Raw genomic sequence first — 22,969 nt, 5'->3', positions numbered from 1 at the left:
TGAAAACCTTGTGAAGACTTACAGAAAATGTTTGACCTCTGTCATTGCCAACAAAGGGTATATAACAAAGTATTGAGATAAACTTTTGTTATTGACCAAATACTTATTTTCCACCATAATTTGCAAATAAATTCATTAAAAATCCTACAATGTGATTTTCTGGATTTTTTTTTCTAATTTTGTCTGTCATAGTTGAAGTGTAGCTATGATGAAAATTACAGGCCTATCTCATCTTTTTAAGTGGGAGAACTTGCACAATTGGTGGCTGACTAAATACTTTTTTGCCCCACTGTATATGTTCATTGAGGTCTGTACACATGAACAACAGCTGCACACCAACAACAGCCAGGGCCTAAAATGTTATTTTTGGTACACCAGGCACTGTGGCAGGTAGATTTAAAAAATCTACCAGATACTCAGATTTTTTTAACAGACAAAATAATTTCCCCCCATAATTACATAAATAAAAAAATATTTTAAAAAAAACAGATGATCAAGCTTTGTATTAGCAAGAAGTAATGTGGTATATTGATCAATTCATTTCATTTTTTGTGCCTTCAATCTTTGAACAAATATATTATAGACAAAAATGTTCACCTGCCCCTTTAAGGGTGGGGGGTTACCATGGTAACGAGTCCTGTCACTTGTCTGTGTCTCTCTGTTTCAATACTCATAATAACCATCACTATTTCCATGCTTTCTGGGCCCATAATGCAAATCTTCAGTAAATGGGTGTGGCTTCATAACTTTACAGATTTGAAGAAAATGACTGAAAATATGCAGCCTTAGTCGGACGAGAGCAGATACAAATGTATTGCTTCAACTAACTATGACAAATGTTAAGAAAATGTTGAGCAATATAATAAAGTAATGACTTCTCAAATAAGTTTGGTTTAGACATTACCTAATGAGCGGCCGGCCGTAGGTTTAACCAGAGCCAAGGTGGTTTAATTTTCTACAGTGTCTCTTGTTGAACTAAGAGCTTTGTATCTATGTGGAGGAGGGGTGTAGTAGAGGAGGAGGACTTGGAAGACCAGCATGTACTGGGTGGCAGAAGACAGGGAGAGGCAGGGTGACAACAGGGGAAGACCCTCACTGGGGAAGAGGTCAGTGATTGAGGAGGGGGAGCCAAGAGAGGTCAGGCTCTGAACCACATAATAGCCAACATTGTAAACCTCTAGCAGAATACAATCTGATTGAAATACAGGATGTGATAACTTCTCTGTCAGAGTCTGTAGTTACAATAAATGAGAATAAATGAGAATGAAATCATTTCTCTCTCTCCATCACTCTTTCTATTTAGGACCACTGGTATTAATATGTGGTGGTGTAGTTGGCCCTCCTCTAGATACAGGAGCAGGGCAGGTCACCTTGGCCCTCCTCTAGACACAGGAGCAGGGCAGGTCACCTTGGCCCTCCTCTAGATACAGGAGCAGGGCAGGTCACCTTGGCCCTCCTCTAGACACAGGAGCAGGGCAGGTCACCTTGGCCCTCCTCTAGACACAGGAGCAGAGCAGGTCACCTTGGCCCTCCTCTAGACACAGGAGCAGGGCAGGTCACCTTGGCCCTCCTCTAGACACAGGAGCAGAGCAGGTCACCTTGGCCCTCCTCTAGACACAGGAGCAGGTCACCTTGGCTCTCCTCTAGACACAGGAGCAGGTCACCTTGGCCCTCCTCTAGACACAGGAGCAGGTCACCTTGGCCCTCCTCTAGACACAGGAGCAGGTCACCTTGGCCCTCCTCTAGACACAGTATTATGGTGACTTCCTGCAAGTAACCATGACAGCTACCAATCACCCCCATAACTTAATCATTAGTGGTTCCTCAAAAAAAAGTAGTTAAATGAATCAATGTTATATTCTATCTATCCTACAGTGCATTTTGGAAAGTATTCAGACTTGACTTTTTCCATAGTTTATGTTACAGCCTTATTCTAAACATTATTTTTTTCCTTCGCCATTATGGGGTATTGTATGTAGATTGATTGATTGAAAAAAAAAAAAAAAGGTTTTAGAAACATTTACATTCAGAACCTTTACTCAATTCTTTGTTGAAGCACCTTTGGCAACGATTACAGCCTTGAGTCTTCTTTTGGGTATGACGCTACAAGCTTGGCACACCTGTATTTGGAGAGTTTCTTCCATTATTCTCTGCAGGTCCTCTCAAGATCTGTCAGGTTCGATGGGGAGCCTCGCTGCACAGCTATTTTCAGGTCTCTCCAGAGACGTTCATGAGACAAATATCCGCCTGTGTCTGTGGCAGAGTAGAGGAAGTACAGGACATTCCTATGGAGTGTTGGTGTCGGACGTGGGAGTAACCCATGTAAGCCCTCGCCAGGGTATCCCTAATACCAAGGCCATAGTCTTCACAGGGACAGGAAATAGAGGAATACATGTGACGGAGGCAGATGAATGCCTTGCCTATGAATTAACAACATGGGTGATGAATGCCTTGCCTATGAATTAACAACATGGGTGATGAATGCCTTGCCTATGAATTAACAACATGGGTGATGAATGCCTTGCCTATGAATTAACAACATGGGTGATGAATGCCTTGCCTATGAATTAACAACATGGGTGATGAATGCCTTGCCTATGAATTAACAACATGGGTGATGACTGCCTTGCCTATGAATTAAGAACATGGGTGATGTATCATTCTCTAATGAGTCTCACTCCACTGTGTAGAGTTTTACAGGGAATCGTGCGTAGTGTGAGAAAGACAGTAGTCTGTGCAGAGTGGAAGGATAAGCTCAACATGGAAGACTCTAGGATGGTGATCATAAGCATCGCTAAAATAGTCTTATCATTTCAGACTTTAATAGCCACATATGGAGAAGGTTTTACTGATGAGGGAACAACCATGGAGAGGGTTGCCACAGACCCATGTATACAGGAAGCTGTATTCCCAGAGAAAACGCTTGCAGTAGCAGCCCATCTGTTGCCGAGGACCATCAGGAAGCATGTGACCCAGAGATATGTAGAGCTGGACACTCCCTCAATCCCACTGCTCTCTCCTCCATATCAAAGAGCATCCATTACCTCCCAGAGAACTGGGACCAAGACACAGTTAACAGGGATTTGTAGAGGGATTGTGGAAAAACAACGCTTAGGTCCTAAAACCTGTCACACACAGGGTTTTCACAGGGGGGTGGGGGATGGGAAGGCAGTGGGATGAGAGATGTGATCCACATCTGAGTAATGGTAATTATTACCCCGCCAGTCCCTACTGTAGCACAACACAGCGAGGCAATAGATAAGATGGTCAGGAAAACATTAGGAGAAGACTGGGAAAATGAGAATATCTCACAAACTCAATCATAGATCTAACGGTAAAGCAGGTGATGAAAGCCACTAACCGAGTTAAAGTTGTAACAATACTTACTGCTGTTACCTTGGGAGTACAATAACAAGAGAGACTTAAGGTAGTGGGAGGTGCTGTAGGAACAGCATGGACTATACAAATATGCAGCATGGGCAGTGATGGCGGAGGAGTTCCGGGGGCATTGTGAGGATTCCACATAGTAAAAGCTTTGTTGAAACGCATCTATAGTGCAGCTCTTCCACGAGAGCTGGTGAAATTGATTCAGGCTATGGCTCACGTCTTTAGGGGAGCTTTAGTCGCTTTAGGAGGTGAACGCAGTGAGGAGGACTTGGCTGAAAAACATCTCGTGATCCTGTAAGCCCTTGATGGAAGACTGAGGAAAAGCATAATGGGGACATTTAGAGCCCTACTTTTTGTGGACCTTAACAGAAAAGCATATCAGTGGGCATAGGGTTCAGGGGTAGCAGGAGATTGTGTCGGTCGGGTCCCTCAAGCTGTGGTCAGAGATTTAGTTTATAAATGTATCTACATAGATGCTTATGATAATCAGTAGAGAATAGGATTGTTTTAACTATTTTCTCTATTAAGTCTTCTATCACTCTCAGTTCTGGAGAAAACCAAAGAAGAAGGTCTACAGCCGGTAGTTGAATGATTGTTTAGTGATATTAAACAATAATAAGTGTTTATGGTTTAATAGGGGGGACTGATGGATTATGTTCAAATGTAACATGTTTCAAGTTTGTTTGTATCCTGTTTAGTAAATGATCACTGAGTATTAATGGAGTTTAGGTCATGAAACTGTGTGTATCCTAATTTAGAAAGGTTGACCTAATCAGAGAAGAGGAAATTGTCTAGCATCAGACAGCAGGGTCAGGCCCAGAAGATGGCGGGGTGTGATTCTGACATCTGGCTAAACGAAGAGAGGAGCATGGACATTCCACAGGGGAAAGGGGGGAAAGTCAGTGGGGTCATAAAATGTATAGCTGGGGAGGTTTGAGGTGTACTGTGAGTATTAAGGGAAGTATATAATATGTGATCTTTCCTAAATGGATGCACTCAGCTGACTATCCTTGGTATTAAACACTTTAAACTTCTCTTGAGCTTTTGGTCTCAATTACTTATTGAAAAGAGGTTATAAAAGCATTTTCCGTTTTAACAGAATGATGGAGGTCACTGTGTTCTTGGGGACCTTCAATGCTGCAGAAATGTTTTGGTACCTTTCCTCAGATCTGTGCCTCGACACAATCCTGTCTCTGAGCTCTACGGACAATTCCTTCGACCTCATGGCTTGGTTTTTGCTCTGACATGCACTGTCAACTGTGGGACCTTATATAGACAGGTGTGTGCCTTTCCAAATCATGTTCAATCAATTGAATTTACCACAGGTGGACTCCAATCAAGATGTAGAAACATCTGAAGGATGATCATTGGAAACAGGATGCACCTGAGCTCAATTTAGAGTCTCATAGCAAAGGGTCTGAATACTTATGTAAATAAGTTATTTCTGTTCTAAAAAACAGTTTTCGCTTTGTCATTATGGGATATTGTGTGTAGATTGATGAGGAAGATTTTTAGAATAAGGCTGTAATTTAACAAAATGTGGAAAAAGTCAAAGGGTCTGACTACTTTCCAAATGCACTGTGTCTACAGTAGTTGGATGTCCTCAGGGTTTTAGGGCCTTGCTGTGTGGTGAACAAGCCTAAAAGGACCGAGTCAGAATGAATGGGATATCTGGGTGTAGTTAGGTGTGGTTAGGTAAAGATGTTTTACCTATCTGGGTGTATGCCATGAGGTCAGCCAGCACGGCGGCAGTAGCGTGGACACTCCCTCCAGGATGGGATGAGGTGGAGGATGCAGAGGAGGAGGTGGAGGAGCCCTGGATGACTCTGTTAAACCAGTGTTCTACGTTCGGCGCCGGGTGGTTCTGGTACGGCGTGGAGGACACCATCCGGCCCGCACGACGCAGTGAACCCTCGTCTTCTGATGCCGAGGACGTGTCTGTGAGGTCAGAGGTCAAAACAGGCAGGGAGGCAGGTTCACAGCAGACAGAGACAGGAAGTACCATTGTGCGTTCCAAATGGCACCCTATTCCCTACTTGTGAACTGGGCCCATAGGGTTATTTCATTATTATGCAACCAACTCATGCCTTGGAAGGGTGGAGACTAGGGGACGAGACAGACTCAAGGCTGAAACCCGTAGGGCAGGGATCATCAACTAGATTAAGCCACGGGTCGAATTTTTCTTGAGCGGATGTTCGGGGCCCGTACATGCTTACAAATCATTTGTAGACTGCAAATTGACTGCAAGAAGCCTAAACGGATATAATATTTGACCAAAACATAATAATTTCAAACTTTGTTTACATTTGTATATCAATATAATTTATTTAAAGCCCTTTTTACATCAGCAGTTGCCACAAACTGCTATACAGAAACTCATCCTAAAACACCAATCAGCAAGAAATGCAGATGTAGAAGCATGGTGGCTAGGAAAAACTCCCTAGAAAGGCAGGACCTTGAAAAGAAACTAGGCTCTGAGTTGGAGGAAGAAACAGAGGATCACATCTATCTATATATTATGCATGGGAACAATGTATAGAGGCCGTAGCGTATAAAAACAAATCACGACAGGACGTTTCGGAATCATTTTATAAATGCAGACATGGTGGGATCTTTTTTAGTCTGTACAATTAATTACACGAGAAATGGCGGTGGGAAACACCTTCATGTGCAAAAATGTATATAACAAGTTAACTTGCAGTCACGTGATATGGTGTGTGGTCCTCCCACTACGACTCGGGAAAGCATGCAGTTTATTAGGCTACAGATTCAAAAGTGGTAAAAGGTATTCCCACACCTTGACTTATTCCACATTCAGCCTGAATTCAAAATAGAGTTTGTTTAAGTGTATCACCCAACTACACACAATACCCTTTAATGACAAAAGTGAAAACATGTTTTTATTGAAAATGAAATGCATGAATCTCATCTTTATAAGTATTCACACCCGAGTCAATACCTTAAAACGTCGATGACGTCAATACCTTAAAGCGTTGATGACCGCTGTGAGTCTTTCTGAGTAAGTCTAAGAGCTTTGCACACCTGGACAATACAATCATTTCCCCATTATTATTTTTGTAATCCATTAAGCAACGTCTAGTTGATTGTTGATCATGTTTTTACTCATCTACCAATAGGTGCCCTTCTTTGTGAGGCAATGGAAAACCTCCCTGGTCTTTTTACCATTTTTGGCGGAGGAAGATCAGCTTTAACAGTGCAGACTGTAGCTTCCATCAATGTAATTGTCCGGCAGAGATGCAAAGAAAAGGCCATGTCTCAAACTGGCCAAAAAAATCAAAGATTAAAGATGGGCAAAGTAACAGACACTAGACAGAGGAACTCTGCCTAGAGGGCCAGCATCCTGGAGTCACCTCTGTTGACGTTGAGATCGGTGTTTTGCGGGTACGATTTAATGAAGCTGTCAGTTGAGGACTTGAGGCATCTGTTTCTCAAACTAGACACTAATGTACTTGTCATCTTGCTCAGTTGTGCACCGGGGCCTCCCACTTTCTATTCTGGTTATAGCCAGTTTGCGCTGTTCGGTGAGTAGTACACAATGTTGTATGAGATCTTCAGTTTTTTGGCAATTTCTCGCATGGAATAGCCTTCATTTTCTCAAAACAAGAATAGACTGACGAGTTTCAGAAGAAAGGACTGTTTCTGGTCATTTTGAGCCTGTAATCAAACCCACAAATGCTGATGCTCCAGATACTCAACTAGTCTAAAGACGGCCAGTTTTATTGCTTCTTTAATCAGAACAACAGTTTCCAGCTGTGCTAACAACATAATTGCAAACAGGTTTTCTAAATGATCAATTAGCCTTTTAAAATTATCAACTTGGATTAGCTAACACAACGTGCCATTGGAACACAGAAGTGATGGTTGCTGATAATGGGCCTCTGTTCGCCTATTTAGAAAGTCCATCTGCCATTTCCTGCTACAATACTCATTTACAACATTAACAATGGCTACACTGTATTTCTGATCAATTTGATGTTATTTTAATGGAAAAATGTGCTTTTCTTTCAAAAACAAGGACATTTCTAAGTGACCCCAAACGGTAGTGTACATACACAGATATATACAGTACCAGTCAAACGTTTGGACACACCTACTCATTCTAGTTTACATACACTAAGTTGACTGTGCCTTTAAACAGCTTGGAAAATTCCAGAAAATGTCATGACTTTAGAAGCTTATGTGATCCACCTCTACGCAGACGACACCATTCTGTATACTTCCGGCCCTTCTTTGGACACTGTGTTAACAACCCTCCAGGCAAGCTTCAATGCCATACAACTCTCCTTCCGTGGCCTCCAATTGCTCTTAAATACAAGTAAAACTAAATGCATGCTCTTCAACCGATCGCTACCTGCACCTACCCGCCTGTCCAACATCACTACTCTGGACGGCTCTGACTTAGAATACGTGGACAACTACAAATACTTAGGTGTCTGGTTAGACTGTAAACTCTCCTTCCAGACCCATATCAAACATCTCCAATCCAAAGTTAAATCTAGAATTGGCTTCCTATTTCACAACAAAGCATCCTTCACTCATGCTGCCAAACATACCCTTGTAAAATTGACCATCCTACCAATCCTCGACTTTGGTGATGTCATTTACAAAATAGCTTCCAACACCCTACTCAACAAATTGGATGCAGTCTATCACAGTGCAATCCATTTTGTCACCAAAGCCCCATATACTACCCACCATTGCGACCTGTACGCTCTCGTTGGCTGGCCCTCGCTTCATACTCGTCACCAAACCCACTGGCTCCATGTCATCTACAAGACCCTGCTAGGTAAAGTCCCCCCTTATCTCAGCTCGCTGGTCACCATAGCATCTCCCACCTGTAGCACACGCTCCAGCAGGTATATCTCTCTAGTCACCCCCAAAACCAATTATTTCTTTGGCCGCCTCTCCTTCCAGTTCTCTGCTGCCAATGACTGGAACGAACTACAAAAATCTCTGAAACTGGAAACACTTATCTCCCTCACTAGCTTTAAGCACCAACTGTCAGAGCAGCTCACAGATTACTGCACCTGTACATAGCCCACCTATAATTTAGCCCAAACAACTACCTCTTTCACTACTGTATTTATTTCATTTATTTATTTTGCTCCTTTGCACCCCATTATTTTTATTTCTACTTCGCACATTCTTCGCAAATCTACCATTCCAGTGTTTTACTTGCTATATTGTATTTACTTTGCCACCATGGCCTTTTTTTGCCTTTACCTCCCTTATCTCACCTCATTTGCTCACATAGTATATAGACTTGTTTCTACTGTATGTTTGTTTTACTCCATGTGTAACTCTGTCGTTGTATGTGTCGAACTGCTTTGCTTTATCTTGGCCAGGTCACAATTGTAAATGAGAACTTATTCTCAACTTGCCTACCTGGTTAAATAAAGGTGAAATAAAAATGAAATAAATAATTGACATCATGAGTCAATAGGAGGTGTACCCGCGGATGTATTTCAGACCATGAGTCAATAGGAGGTGTACCCGTGGATGTATTTCAGACCATGAGTCAATAGGAGGTGTACCCGTGGATGTATTTCAGACCATGAGTCAATAGGAGGTGTACCCGTGGATGTATTTCAGACCATGAGTCAATAGGAGGTGTACCCGTGGATGTATTTCAGACCATGAGTCAATAGGAGGTGTACCCGTGGATGTATTTCAGACCATGAGTCAATAGGAGGTGTACCCGTGGATGTATTTCAGACCATGAGTCAATAGGAGGTGTACCCGTGGATGTATTTCAAGGCCTACCTTCAAACCATTTGACACAAGAATATTCTCTCTCTTATCCATAATAATTTATTTATGTAGGTAGCCCACCCGCACGGTATATGCAAACTGTTAACTACAGCGCATGTGCCAAGACCTGAGCAGGCCCATGAAATCACATGTTATTTGTCACATACACATGGTTAGCAGATGTTAACACGAATGTAGTGAAATGCTTGTGCTTCTACAGTGCAGTAATATCTAACAAGTAATCTAACAATTTCACCCACAACTACCTTATACACACCAGTGTAAAGGTTTGAATAAGAATATGTACATATAAATAGATGGATGAGCGATGGCTGAACGGCATAGGCAAGATGCAGTAGATGGTATAGAGTACAGTACATACATATGAGATGAGTAATGTAGGGTATGTAAACATTATTTTAAGTGGCATTGTTTAAAGTGGCTCGTGATACATTTATTACATCCACTATTTTACAAAACAGTCCCATTGGGCACACTGGTAGAATCAACATTGTTTTTCTACGTGATTTCAATGAAATTACGTTGAAACAAAATGGATTAGACTTTGAATTGACGTCTGTGGGGGTTTTGTGACAACTATCGGTAGAGTTGAAAATGCAAGGAAACATATTGAAATTTAGATTTTTATTGGGTACATGAGAAATCTAAAGTGAAAAGTAAATGTCATGTTTACTCTCATCACACACTGATATTTTTTTTCAGTCAGTTTGATGGAAACCCCAATGGTGAGAAAGTGTGCATATTTTCTTGAAGATTTTCTAATATTTGCATGAAAATCTGTCGCCAATTGGATGGAAAGCTAATAAGGCTCTTTATAATGTGGAACTATTGGCCAAGCATTGCAGAAGACCAATTGTTGTTCAATATTTAGATGATCAATAGATCATTGGGTTTTCTAGCTCCTGCCTTGGTAAAGGCTCTGAGATTAAATAGAATCTTATGGCACAGCAATACTGTAGCCTACCCATACTGTCAAATATTAAACTGTGTTGGCAGGATGTTTTCATCTTCAGCAGTAATTTATGCGGTATCTGGAAAAGGACTGTCAGTTTCTAAAAGATTAGACAATGGTACATTGTTGTGGACCGGTCAGCAGGATGTTCTGTTTTACCTCATTTCTGTGCAACTAGAATGAACAAAAACTGTAGATCACCTTTACTCCACACACACAGGCACATTCAAAGCTTCCTCTCACCCTCCAATCTGACTCAATCCTCCTGATTCCTGCTCACAAGCAGAAACTCAAACAGGAAGTACCAGTGATGCGCTCAATGCGGAAGTGGTCCAATGAGGCGGATGCTAAGCTAGAGGACCGTTTTGTAGCACAGACTGGAATATATTCCGGGATTCATCCAATTGCATTGAGGCGTTTACCACGTCAGTCACCGGCTTTATTAATGAGTGCATCGTCAACGGTCCCCACAGTGACCGCATGTACATATCCCAACCAGAAGCCATGTACAACAGGAAACATCCGCACTGAGCTAAATCTGCCGCTTTCAATGAGCGGGACACTAACGCTTATAAGAAATTCTGCTACGCCCTCCGACAAACCATCAAACAGGCAAAGCGGCAATACAGGACTAAGATCGAATCCTACTACACCGAATCTGACGGTCATGGGATGTAGCAGGGCTTGCAAACTATCAGACTAAAAGCCTACCAGACGAGCTAAAGGCATTCAAATCTCGCTTTGAGGCAAGCAACACTGAACCATGTATGAGAGCACCAGCTGTTCTGGACAAATGTGTGATCACACTCTCCATAGACGATAACAGTAAGACCTTAAAACGAGAAAGACCTTAACATTCCCAAGGCCGCAGAGCCAAACTAATTAACAGGACTTGTACTCAGAGCATGCGCTGACAAGCTGGCAAGTGTCTTCACTGACATTTTTAACCTCTCCCTGGCTGAGTCTGTAATAGCTACATGTTTCAAGCAGACCACCATAGTCCCTGTGCACAAGAACCCCAAGGCCTAAATAACTACAGCCCAGTAGCACTCACATCTGTAGTTATGAAATGCTTTTAAAGGCTGGACATGGCTCACAACAACATCATCCCAGACACCCTGGACCCATTCCATACCGCGTATCTCCCAAACAGATCCACAGATGACGCAATCTCTATTACACACTACCCTTTCCCACTTGGACAAAAGGAACACCTACGTGAGAATACTCTTCATTGACTACAGCTCAGCCGTAAAAACATTTTTTTTACCTTTATTTAACCAGGTAGGCTAGTTGAGAACAATGTTTTATTTACAACTGTGACCTGGCCAAGATAAAGCCAAGCACAAACAGAGTTACACACGGAATTAACAAACATGCAGGCAATAATACAACAGAACAATTCTATATACAGTATGCAAATACGGTAGGATAAAGGAGGTAAGGCAATAAATAGGACAGTGGCGAAATAATTACAATATCGCAATTAAAACACTGGAATGGTAGATGTGCAGAATATGAGTGTGCAGGTTGAGATACTGGGGTGCAAAGGAGAAAAAATAAATAAATAAATAACAGTATGGGAATGAGGTAGGTAGATGGGCTATTTACAGATGGGCTATGTACAGGTTCAGTGATCTGTGAGCTGCTCTGACAGCTGGTGCTTTAATAACCTTGTTCTGAACACCTCCAAAACAAAGGTTATGTGGTTTGGTAAGAAGAATGCCCCTCTCCCCAGGTGTGATTACTACCGCTGAGGGTTTAGAGCTTGAGGTAGTCACCTCGTAAAAGGTACTAGGGAGTATAGCTAGACGGTACACTGTCCTTCTCTCAGCACATATCAAAGCTGCAGGCTAAAGTTAGAGGAAACCAAGTTTTGATTTATCCTAATCGCTCTTCTTACACCCCAGCTACCAAACTAACCCCGATTCAGATGACCATCCTACTACATTATGGAGACATCATTTATACAGTTCAACTACAAACTATAGTTTTGGCAAGTCAGTAAGGACATCTACTTTGTGCATGACAACACATTTTTCCTACAATTGTTAACAGATTATTTCACTGTATCACAATTCCAGTGGATCAGAACTTGTAGGAAAAAAATTTCCAGTATCTATATTGTTTTCGCAGAAGTAGAGAGCATAATCAATATGGGGTTAATCATTAGACATAAATATGCATAACATAGGCTGGATCCATGTGAATGTATAAAGCTGGACCAATAAGGCAAACTGTTAGATATGTAAATACAGAACGTAAGCAGAATTGTTGTGAATGTGCCAAGCTTGAACAACAGACACAGCCCTCTTGGGCCGAGTCTGATCTTGCGAAGGCTACTGGACACGTATATGGGTTAATCATTCCTGGGCAACATAGGCCTGAACCTGTGATGGTCAGTGACTATGTACTTTAGTTAATCAATACTAGATCCACAAGCCATGTATATGTATTGGGGAGAAATGTTGCATAGTGAAAAGACATGTCTGTATTAATCAAATAATATTAGAAATGCACTTATACTGGAAATACATATATGCAATAAATGTATTCGTTTTGTATTAATACTCTGGCGCCGCCATTATAATATAAACTAAGATAAGTCAGATGTGGGCGTTAACAAGCAAGAATCAAAGCAAAGTACAGAAATAAAACAACAGTAAAAAGACAGGCTATATACAGTAGCGAGGCTATATACAGTAGCGAGGCTATATACAGTAGCGAGGCTATATACAGACACCTGAAGTAGTATATACAGTGGGGAGAACAAGTATTTGATTGCCGATTTTGCAGGTTTTCCTACTTACAAATCACGTAGAGGTCTGAACAGGGCTCCGGGCAGCCGAGCGGAAATGGAGGAAAACTCGCCTCCCTGCGGACCTGGCATCCTTTCACTCCCTCCTCTCTACATTTTCCTCCTCTGTCTCTGCTGCTAAAGCCACTTTCTACCACTCTCAATTCCAAGCATCTGCCTCTAACCCTAGGAAGCTCTTTGCCACCTTCTCCTCCCTCTTGAATCCTCCTCCCCCTCCCCCTCCTCCCTCTCTGCAGATGACTTCGTCAACCATTTTGAAAAGAAGGTCGACGACATCCGATCCTCGTTTGCTAAGTCAAACGACACCGCTGGTTCTGCTCACACTGCCCTACCCTGTGCTCTGACCTCTTTCTCCCCTCTCTCTCCAGATGACATCTCGCGTCTTGTGACGGCCGGCCGCCCAACAACCTGCCCGCTTGACCCTATCCCCTCCTCTCTTCTCCAGACCATCTCCGGTGACCTTCTCCCTTACCTCACCTCGCTCATCAACTCATCCCTGACCGCTGGCTACGTCCCTCCCGTCTTCAAGAGAGCGAGAGTTGCAGCCCTTCTGAAAAAACCTACACTCGATCCCTCCGATGTCAACAACTACAGACCAGTATCCCTTCTTTCTTTTCTCTCCAAAACTCTTGAACGTGCCGTCCTTGGCCAGCTCTCCCGCTATCTCTCTCAGAATGACCTTCTTGATCCAAATCAGTCAGGTTTCAAGACTAGTCATTCAACTGAGACTGCTCTTCTCTGTATCACGGAGGCGCTCCGCACTGCTAAAGCTAACTCTCTCTCCTCTGCTCTCATCCTTCTAGACCTATCGGCTGCCTTCGATACTGTGAACCATCAGATCCTCCTCTCCACCCTCTCCGAGTTGGGCATCTCCGGCGCGGCCCACGCTTGGATTGCGTCCTACCTGACAGGTCGCTCCTACCAGGTGGCGTGGCGAGAATCCGTCTCCTCACCACTGGTGTCCCCAGGGCTCTGTTCTAGGCCCTCTCCTATTCTCGCTATACACCAAGTCACTTGGCTCTGTCATAACCTCACATGGTCTCTCCTATCATTGCTATGCAGACGACACACAATTAATCTTCTCCTTTCCCCCTTCTGACGACCAGGTGGCGAATCGCATCTCTGCATGTCTGGCAGACATATCAGTGTGGATGACGGATCATCACCTCAAGCTGAACCTCGGCAAGACGGAGCTGCTCTTCCTCCCGGGGAAGGACTGCCCGTTCCATAATCTCGCCATCACGGTTGACAACTCCATTGTGTCCTCCTCCCAGAGCGCTAAGAACCTTGGCGTGATCCTGGACAACACCCTGTCGTTCTCAACTAACATCAAGGCGGTGGCCCGTTCCTGTAGGTTCATGCTCTACAACATCCGCAGAGTTACGACCCTGCCTCACACAGGAAGCGGCGCAGGTCCTAATCCAGGCACTTGTCATCTCCCGTCTGGATTACTGCAACTCGCTGTTGGCTGGGCTCCCTGCCTGTGCCATTAAACCCCTACAACTCATCCAGAACGCCGCAGCCCGTCTGGTGTTCAACCTTCCCAAGTTCTCTCACGTCACCCCGCTCCTCCGCTCTCTCCACTGGCTTCCAGTTGAAGCTCGCATCCGCTACAAGACCATGGTGCTTGCCTACGGAGCTGTGAGGGGAACGGCACCTCAGTACCTCCAGGCTCTGATCAGGCCCTACACCCAAACAAGGGCACTGCGTTCATCCACCTCTGGCCTGCTCGCCTCCCTACCACTGAGGAAGTACAGTTCCCGCTCAGCCCAGTCAAAACTGTTCGCTGCTCTGGCCCCCAATGGTGGAACAAACTCCCTCACGACGCCAGGACAGCGGAGTCAATCACCACCTTCCGGAGACACCTGAAACCCCACCTCTTTAAGGAATACCTAGGATAGGATAAAGTAATCCTTCTCCCCTCCCCCCTTAAAAGACCTAGATGCACTATTGTAAAGTGGCTGTTCCACTGGATGTCATAAGGTGAAAGCACCAATTTGTAAGTCGCTCTGGATAAGAGCGTCTGCTAAATGACTTAAATGTAAATGTAAAGGTCTGTAATTTTTTATAAATATAAACTAAGATAAGTCAGATGTGGGCGTTAACAATGACCATCTGGATGATCCAGAGGAGGAATGGGAGAAGGTCATGTGGTCTGATGAGAAAAAAATAGAGCTTTTTGGTCTAAACTCCATTCGCCGTGTTTGGAGGAAGAAGAAGGATGAGTACAACCCCAAGAACACCATCCCAACCGTGAAGCATGGAGGTGGAAACATCATTCTTTGGGGATGCTTTTCTGCAAAGGGGACAGGACGACTGCACCATATTAAGGGGAGGATGGATGGGGCCATGTATCGCGAGATCTTGGCCAACAACCTCCTTCCCTCAGTAAGAGCATTGAAGATGGGTCGTGGCTGGGTCTTCCAGCATGACAACGACCCGAAACACACAGCCAGGGCAACTAAGGAGTGGCTCAGTAAGAAGCATCTCAAGGTCCTGGAGTGGCCTAGCCAGTCTCCAGACCTGAACCCAATACAAAATATTTGGAGGGAGCTGAAAGTCCATATTGCCCAGCGACAGCCCCGAAACCTGAAGGATCTGGAAAAGGTCTGTATGGAGGAGTGTGCCAAAATCCCTGCTGCAGTGTGTGCAAACCTGGTCAAGTACTACAGGGAACGTATGATCTCTGTAATTGCAAACAAAGGTTTATGTAACAAATATTAAGTTCTGCTTTTCTGATGTATCAAATACTTATCTCATGCAATAAAATGCAAATGAATTACTTAAAAATCATACAATGTGATTTTCTGGATTTTTGTTTTTGATTCCGTCTCTCACAGCTGAAGTGATAAAATTATAAAAGGCTACGAAAACAGGAATAGAAACCCTCAACTGCTATGGGGGACTGAGAAAAGCCCTAGCAAAGATGGGAGTAAGAACAGAAGAAGAACCATCAGACCAACATACAAGAAACAAGATAAGAGCAAAGGATAGAAAGGCAGAAGAATTTAAGCAAAAGCTAGAAAAATGTAAGAAGAATTATGTAGAACAAGAGCTTGACAAATCAGATGAGGAAAGGGAATGGGAAGAAATTGACAGCAGTATAAGAGACAAAGATGGGGAAAGAATAATAAAATAATTAGGTGTTCAGGCTATCCATAGGGGAATGAGGGAATACCGAAAATAATATGGGGAGATATACGGAGGAAGATGGAGTTTCTGGTGGACAAAAGGATGGATATGGATAGAAACTAAAAAAGGTAGAAAAGCAAATGAGAGAAGAACTAGCCAGGGCCTAGAAAGACCAATGTAAGGTACAACGGGTTAGCCCTGAAAGAAAGCAAAGAAAGATGAGGAATAGGACAAAGCTGAAAAAACCTGATAGATACGGGGTACAGTGTCCCATTTTGATAAAGGGGAATCAAGGCCCGTATGTACCATGGGGCTCACAGGACCTGGAAGGGTTGGTTACTCGCCTGCCGAAACCTTCATGATGAAGCTGGAAAACGGATCAGAACCTTTGAAGAACAAACCATAGGGAAACTACTGGCTGTGGGGGATCTGAAGGCACTGCTGGTAAGAGTAGTGGGGGTAGCAAACATGGAGGCGGGAGACATACTGGCAGATGGACGAGCCTTTGACACATATCGTCCAACTGTCTGGCGTGCTCTGAAAGAGGAACACCCAACAAGGGTTGATCCTAAGGCACTAAAAGGAAAAGCAATGGGGTACAGCTGCATACCTCCATGGACAGTTGAAACGATGGAAACTGGAAACAGAACGGAATCCAGAGGGGGACCGACTGATTACAACTCTGTTCCGGAAGTCAGTGGTAGAAGCCATGCCCCAGTCAGTAAAGAGCAGGCTGGAGGATGTGAGACTGACTTCAAAGTCACAAGGAATTCTGGGACCACGTGATCCATGCAGTGGAGAAATACAGAAAGGATGAACAGAAACAAATAGAACAAGGAAAAGACATTCAAAGAAAACTGACCCAGCTTCAGCTGAAAAAACTGACTAACAAAGGAAAAAATAAAATCCAGGCCCCAGTGATGACTCCAGTGCAAGAGGTAGGGACAATGGCTGCAGTCTCCAAGGGGGCCACCACCGCTTCTTGTCAAACAGGTCCAAGTGCAACCCACACCACCAGTAGTGAATGTGTATATACACAACAACCCCGGGAATTGGAATGGTGGCAACAAGCAACAAAAAGCTCTGCAAAATAATAAGAAAAAAGGAACCAGAAGTCCCCAGGGACCACTTGGGGATGCCGGCAGCCAGTACACTCCAGACATCACTGCCCTACAAATCCCTGGCAGGACTGAAATGGAGGGAACCAAAACAAGTGGCAACCACCAGGTAACAGGAATAAAAAAATTGGTAGCCACAAGGAAGTGGGCACCATAATAACTAGAACCAGGATGGTGGATGGCAAGGCAAGGCAACCAGAGTCAACCACAAGGCCCTGTGAACCCATGAGCGGGGCCAAATCAAGGATACTAGGGGTGCCCAACGAATCCTAGGGTCAATCCTAGGGAGGGTCAGCTCCCAAACACGAGAGCTGATCAAGAAGCTATGCTGCAGGTTCAAACAGAGAACAAAGGCACACCCATGATGAGAGGTACTGGAGCCACTTACACATGTTTAAGTCCAAATTATGCCTCATCTCCCCATGTCTAGTAAATACACCAAAACTGTAGGATTATCGGGACAACCGCAGCGAATTCCAATGACTGCTCCAGTTCGTCTGACGGCAAAATCAGCAACAATTCCGATATTAGTGTCAGATCAAACCCCAATTAATCTACTAGGAAGGGATGCTCTATGAAAAATGTGCATACAAATCAAGTGCTCTCCTGAAGGAGTAATAATGGAAAGAACAGGGTTAAATTTGCAAATGATAATGACAGCAGAGACAGCTAATGGTTAGGGGGACGTGGAGACAGAAATAAACAGAGCCATGGGGAAATGGGTTTATTCAGGCTCAAATACCTAAAGCTGATAAGAGCAAAATCAGAATACCACTGCACAATGCAGTTTGACCAAGACCATTTTTTAGAACAACTTTGGACAATGAACGCAAATGGAAAGTCAGTAGCAATGATGTCACAGTACATTATTATAGGAAACCAGAGCTGCAATGGATCTGAGTGACAGAGATGGATCAAAGTTTGTACAAAGATGGCACAATGTCTTTGACTCTGTCCCTCACATTACATTGTTGGTAAATCAAGGATTTACGGCCAAAGAATTGGGGCCAATGATGAAGAAAGCCAAGAGAAGGGATAAACAGATAATCCATTGATTTTCCATTGCAAAGACAAGGCTTTTATTAAAATACTGGCAACAACAGTAATGAATGGGGATCAAAGGGAAGTCAAGGTTACAGCTAATCAGCAAGGACAGTTAGGTGAAGAAATAGGGCCAGTTAGTTAACAAAGATAGGAAATGGAAAACATCATTCCAGAAGGGGTCTCAACATGACACAGATGTTGGATTGGTGAAATCAGTAATGTAAGCATCAAAGTGAAATCTGATGCTAAGCCTCCCTGGAAAGCTGAATATCTCATGAAACCAGAAGCTAAGCCTCCCTGGAAAGCTGAATATCACATGAAACCAGAAGCTAAGCCTCCCTGGAAAGCTGAATATCACATGAAACCAGAAGCTAAGCCTCCCTGGAAAGATCGATATCACATGAAACCTGATGCCAAGCCTCCCTGGAAAGATCAATATCACATGAAACCAGAAGCTGAAAGGATAAGCATGACCATTGAAGGATTGATAAAATCAGGTGTACTAATAGAAACACAAAGCCGCTGTAATACACATCTTCTACCTGTTCTTAAAGCCGATGGTAAAAAATGGAGACTGGTACATGACCTAAGAGAAATAAATAAATGACATTGCACAGGATTGGCTTTCAGAAGTTCCGAACCCTCACACACTACTGACAAATGTTCCCCCACATGCTAAGTACTTTACAGTGATTGACTTGTGTGCCCCTGGCGGAAGAATGCAGACATTTGTTTGCGTTTAGATACAGAGGAAGACAATACACGTACACTCGTCTTCCCCAGGGATTTCCCAACGTCTTCAATCAGATATTGATAGCTGAGAAGGACATTGTTTCTAAAACAAAACATTTCAGTATTGCCAGCCTAAGGTTGAGTAGCGAGGAAGAACCACAGCTCATGGAACCAAGGCAATAGCACCAGGATAGTTGCAAGGAATCAGCAAAGCACCATTGCCACAAACGGTAGCTCAAATGACCTTTGTTAGGGATGACTGGATTTAGCTCAGATTGGATAGAGGAATATGTAGTTAAAACAGCCCCTTTGCGAGAGATAATGAAAGAAGCAGGACAACTCAACTAGACTGGAACACTAATGCTCCGATTGCATTTGAGACATTAAAAAAGGAAATGCAAACAGCACAACCCTTCGCAGCCCCAGATTACACAAAACCATGTTTGCTATATGTTGCAAATAGGTGTGACAGATATGCGGCAACAGTACTTATGCAGGAAACATGTAGTAGAAGAAGGAAACAGCCCACGACGGTAGTAAATTAGATCCAGTAGATCAAGGTTATCCACCGTGTGACCAATGGTTGGCAGCATTATCCATGAACCCCTGTGTCCCCTCAGGAGGCCTTTTGCCTTTTGGTAGGCCGTCATTGCCTTTTGGTAGGCCGTCATTGCCTTTTGGTAGGCCGTCATTGCCTTTTGGTAGGCCGTCATTGCCTTTTGGTAGGCCGTCATTGCCTTTTGGTAGGCCGTCATTGCCTTTTGGTAGGCCGTCATTGCCTTTTGGTAGGCCGTCATTGTAAATAAGAATTAGTTCTTAACCGACTTGCCTAGTTAAATAAAGGTTCAATAAAACAATAAAAATGAACACCATGGCGATCAGGAAAATGAGCATGACCATGTTTCTTATCTGGTCAGGTTCCTAAACACCAGCTGCATCTTAAACAAAAGCAGAACAGCGTGGCCAACCCTTACCAGCTCAGAAGATCTTATCAACATGTAATGTCCATAACTGTAAAATATTGTTCAATTTGTTTTCTCCATTTTACACAATAAACTTTTCCATGTTGTAGGCAATGGTTAAATTCTGCTGAATTGCCACTCAGCAACACCAACAGTCCCAGCACCAGACAGACAGTTTCACTGTGGTGACCTATGTTAGATCAGATCCTAAGGTCCAGATGGGTTGTGGGTAGCAGGGGGTACGGTTTAAGGCCCAGGTGAGTTCTGGGTAATGTAGTATGATCTTACCTGGGGGAGTGCATGCCTCTACAGAGGACTGAACTAGAACAGAGCGTCTCTTGGAGGGCATTGGCATCTTCCGCTCTTTGTACTTGGCCAAGGCAGCGTGAACGGCTTCTGTATGCAGGTCTAGACAAACACAAAGATCACGCAACCGTTTATTACACAGTATCATACATATCCTGCATGCACTGTGTGAACACTTCCTGAAAAACATCCTTTAGGTTATGTCAGCATTGGAACAGACACCTGAAAAGTGTTAACCCAACCATAATACACATTTAGGGGTGGTTCCCAGGACAGACGAGCCAAATCCTGGACTAAAAGGCATTTCCAATACAGATTCTCTTTTGAGCTTCATTTTCAGTCCAGGACTAGACATAGGGGTTAGGGTTAAATCCTGGGGTAGACACCCAGACACGGACTAAGTCCATCTGATCCTGTATGATTGTCCTCTTACCAGATTTGAAACCAACCCCCCCCAGTCCATCTGATTGTCCTCCTCTTACCAGGTCTGAAGCCTTCAACCCCCCAGTCCATCTGATCCTGTAGGATTGCCCTCTTACCAGATCTGAAGCCTTCAACCCCCCAGTCCATCTGATCCTGTAGGGTTGTCCTCTTACCAGATCTGAAGCCTTCAACCCCCCCCCAGTCCATCTGATCCTGTAGGGTTGTCCTCTTACCAGATCTGAAGCCTTCAACCCCCCAGTCCATCTGATCCTGTAGGATTGCCCTCTTACCAGATCTGAAGCCTTCAACCCCCAGTCCATCTGATCCTGTAGGATTGCCCTCTTACCAGATCTGAAGCCTTCAACCCCCAGTCCATCTGATCCTGTAGGATTGCCCTCTTACCAGATCTGAAGCCTTCAACCCCCCAGTCCATCTGACCTGTAGGATTGTCCTCTTACCAGATCTGAAGCCTTCAACCCCCCCCAGTCCATCTGATCCTGTAGGATTGTCCTCTTACCAGATCTGAAGCGTTCATCCCGCGTGTTGGTGGCCCGAGACTTGTTGTGTTTGGATCCTGGTGGAGCAGCCTGAGACATCTGGATCCTGTTCTCCTTCTGCAGAGATGGTTCTACACCTAGAGATACAGTAACACACGATGAAACACCTTCACCTCTAACCCTGAGACAACGTCTGGATCCTGTTCTCCTTCTGCAGGGATGGTTCTACACCTAGAGACACAGTAACACACGATGAAACACCTTCACCTCTAACCCTGAGACAACGTCTGGATCCTGTTCTCCTTCTGCAGGGATGGTTCTACACCTAGAGACACAGTAACACACGATGAAACACCTTCACCTCTAACCCTGAGACAAAGTCTGGATCCTGTTCTCCATCTATAGATAGAGGGCTGGGCAATATGTCAAATGAAACACCTTCACCTCTAACCCTGAGACAACGTCTGGATCCTGTTCTCCATCTATAGATAGAGCGCTGGGCAATATGTCAAATTATACCATGTGTTTCATATTTGACAATATGACAGTATTTTATGTTTTTGAATAATGCAAGTTTTAAATATGATTTATGAGTAGTTCATGACCCTGGTGTTTCAGGGAAATAAAGTTGGAATATAGTGGGCAACACAATATAGTGGGTTGGAATATAGTGGGCAACACTGACTACATTGTAGTTTGACATGACAACAAATTCACTAATCAGATGTTACATAATAACATATTCAAGCTTAGCCTGTTCCTCTCGGTTTTAGAAGATACGGCTGCGCACAAAAAACATGCTGATCTGGGCCTACACCTGGTATCAGGCTGGATTAGATAGCTACGTTTGTTCTGACTTAGATTACATTTCACTAACAAGCAAATAGCATTAGCGGCTAACTTGATTTATTATAGACAAAACTTTCTAAGAAAATACAGGGCTTGGTGTGGTAAGACAAGGGAGCAAGACAACTCAAGTAGCAAATGTGACAATACACGCACCAAACACTACCCTAGACCCTGTAGCCCTACCCTAGACCCTGTAGCCCTGCCCCATGTAGCCCTACCCTAGACCCTGTAGCCCTACCCTAGACCCTGTAGCCCTGCCCCATGTAGCCCTACCCTAGACCCTGTAGCCCTACCCTAGACCATGTAGCCCTAGACCCTGTAGCCCTACCCTAGACCCTGTAGCCCTACCCCATGTAGCCCTACCCTAGACCCTGTAGCCCTACCCTAGACCCTGTAGCCCTACCCTAGACCCTGTAGCCCTACCCCATGTAGCCCTACCCTAGACCCTGTAGCTCTACCCTAGACCATGTAGCCCTACCCTAGACCCTGCAGCCCTGCCCTAGACCCTGCAGCCCTGCCCTAGACCCTGCAGCCCTGCCCTAGACCCTGCAGCCCTGCCCTAGACCCTGTAGCTCTACCCTAGACCCTGCAGCCCTACCCTAGACCCTGCAGCCCTACCCCATGTAGCTCTACCCTAGACCCTGCAGCCCTACCCTAGACCCTGCAGCCCTGCCCTAGACCCTGCAGCCCTACCCTAGACCCTGTAGCCCTACCCCATGTAGCTCTACCCTAGACCCTGCAGCCCTGCCCTAGACCCTGTAGCCCAGCCCCAGACCCTGCAGCCCTACCCTAGACCCTGTAGCCCAGCCCCAGACCCTGCAGCCCTACCCTAGACCCTGCAGCCCTACCCTAGACCCTGTAGCCCAGCCCCAGACCCTGCAGCCCTACCCTAGACCCTGCAGCCCTGCCCTAGACCCTGCAGCCCTGCCCTAGACCCTGTAGCCCAGCCCCAGACC

At 44.4% G+C, this 22,969-nt stretch overlaps 1 protein-coding gene across 1 annotated transcript in view; it reads right to left on the bottom strand.

The window, feature by feature from the left end:
• Positions 1-22,969, bottom strand: part of dip2a (disco-interacting protein 2 homolog A) — a 299,931-nt gene that overhangs the window by 197,817 nt on the left and 79,145 nt on the right. The window contains exons 3-5 of the mRNA XM_065019803.1: positions 21,185-21,301; positions 20,227-20,346; positions 5,098-5,325 (exon numbers count right to left, since the gene is read on the bottom strand). Of these exons, the coding sequence (XP_064875875.1) occupies positions 5,098-5,325; positions 20,227-20,346; positions 21,185-21,301 (465 nt within the window). The remainder of the gene's footprint in view (positions 1-5,097; positions 5,326-20,226; positions 20,347-21,184; positions 21,302-22,969) is intronic.

The sequence above is a fragment of the Oncorhynchus nerka genome, linkage group LG1, assembly GCF_034236695.1.
Source record: "Oncorhynchus nerka isolate Pitt River linkage group LG1, Oner_Uvic_2.0, whole genome shotgun sequence".
NCBI lineage: Eukaryota > Metazoa > Chordata > Actinopteri > Salmoniformes > Salmonidae > Oncorhynchus > Oncorhynchus nerka.
This window is presented reverse-complemented; position numbering and strand designations above follow the sequence as displayed.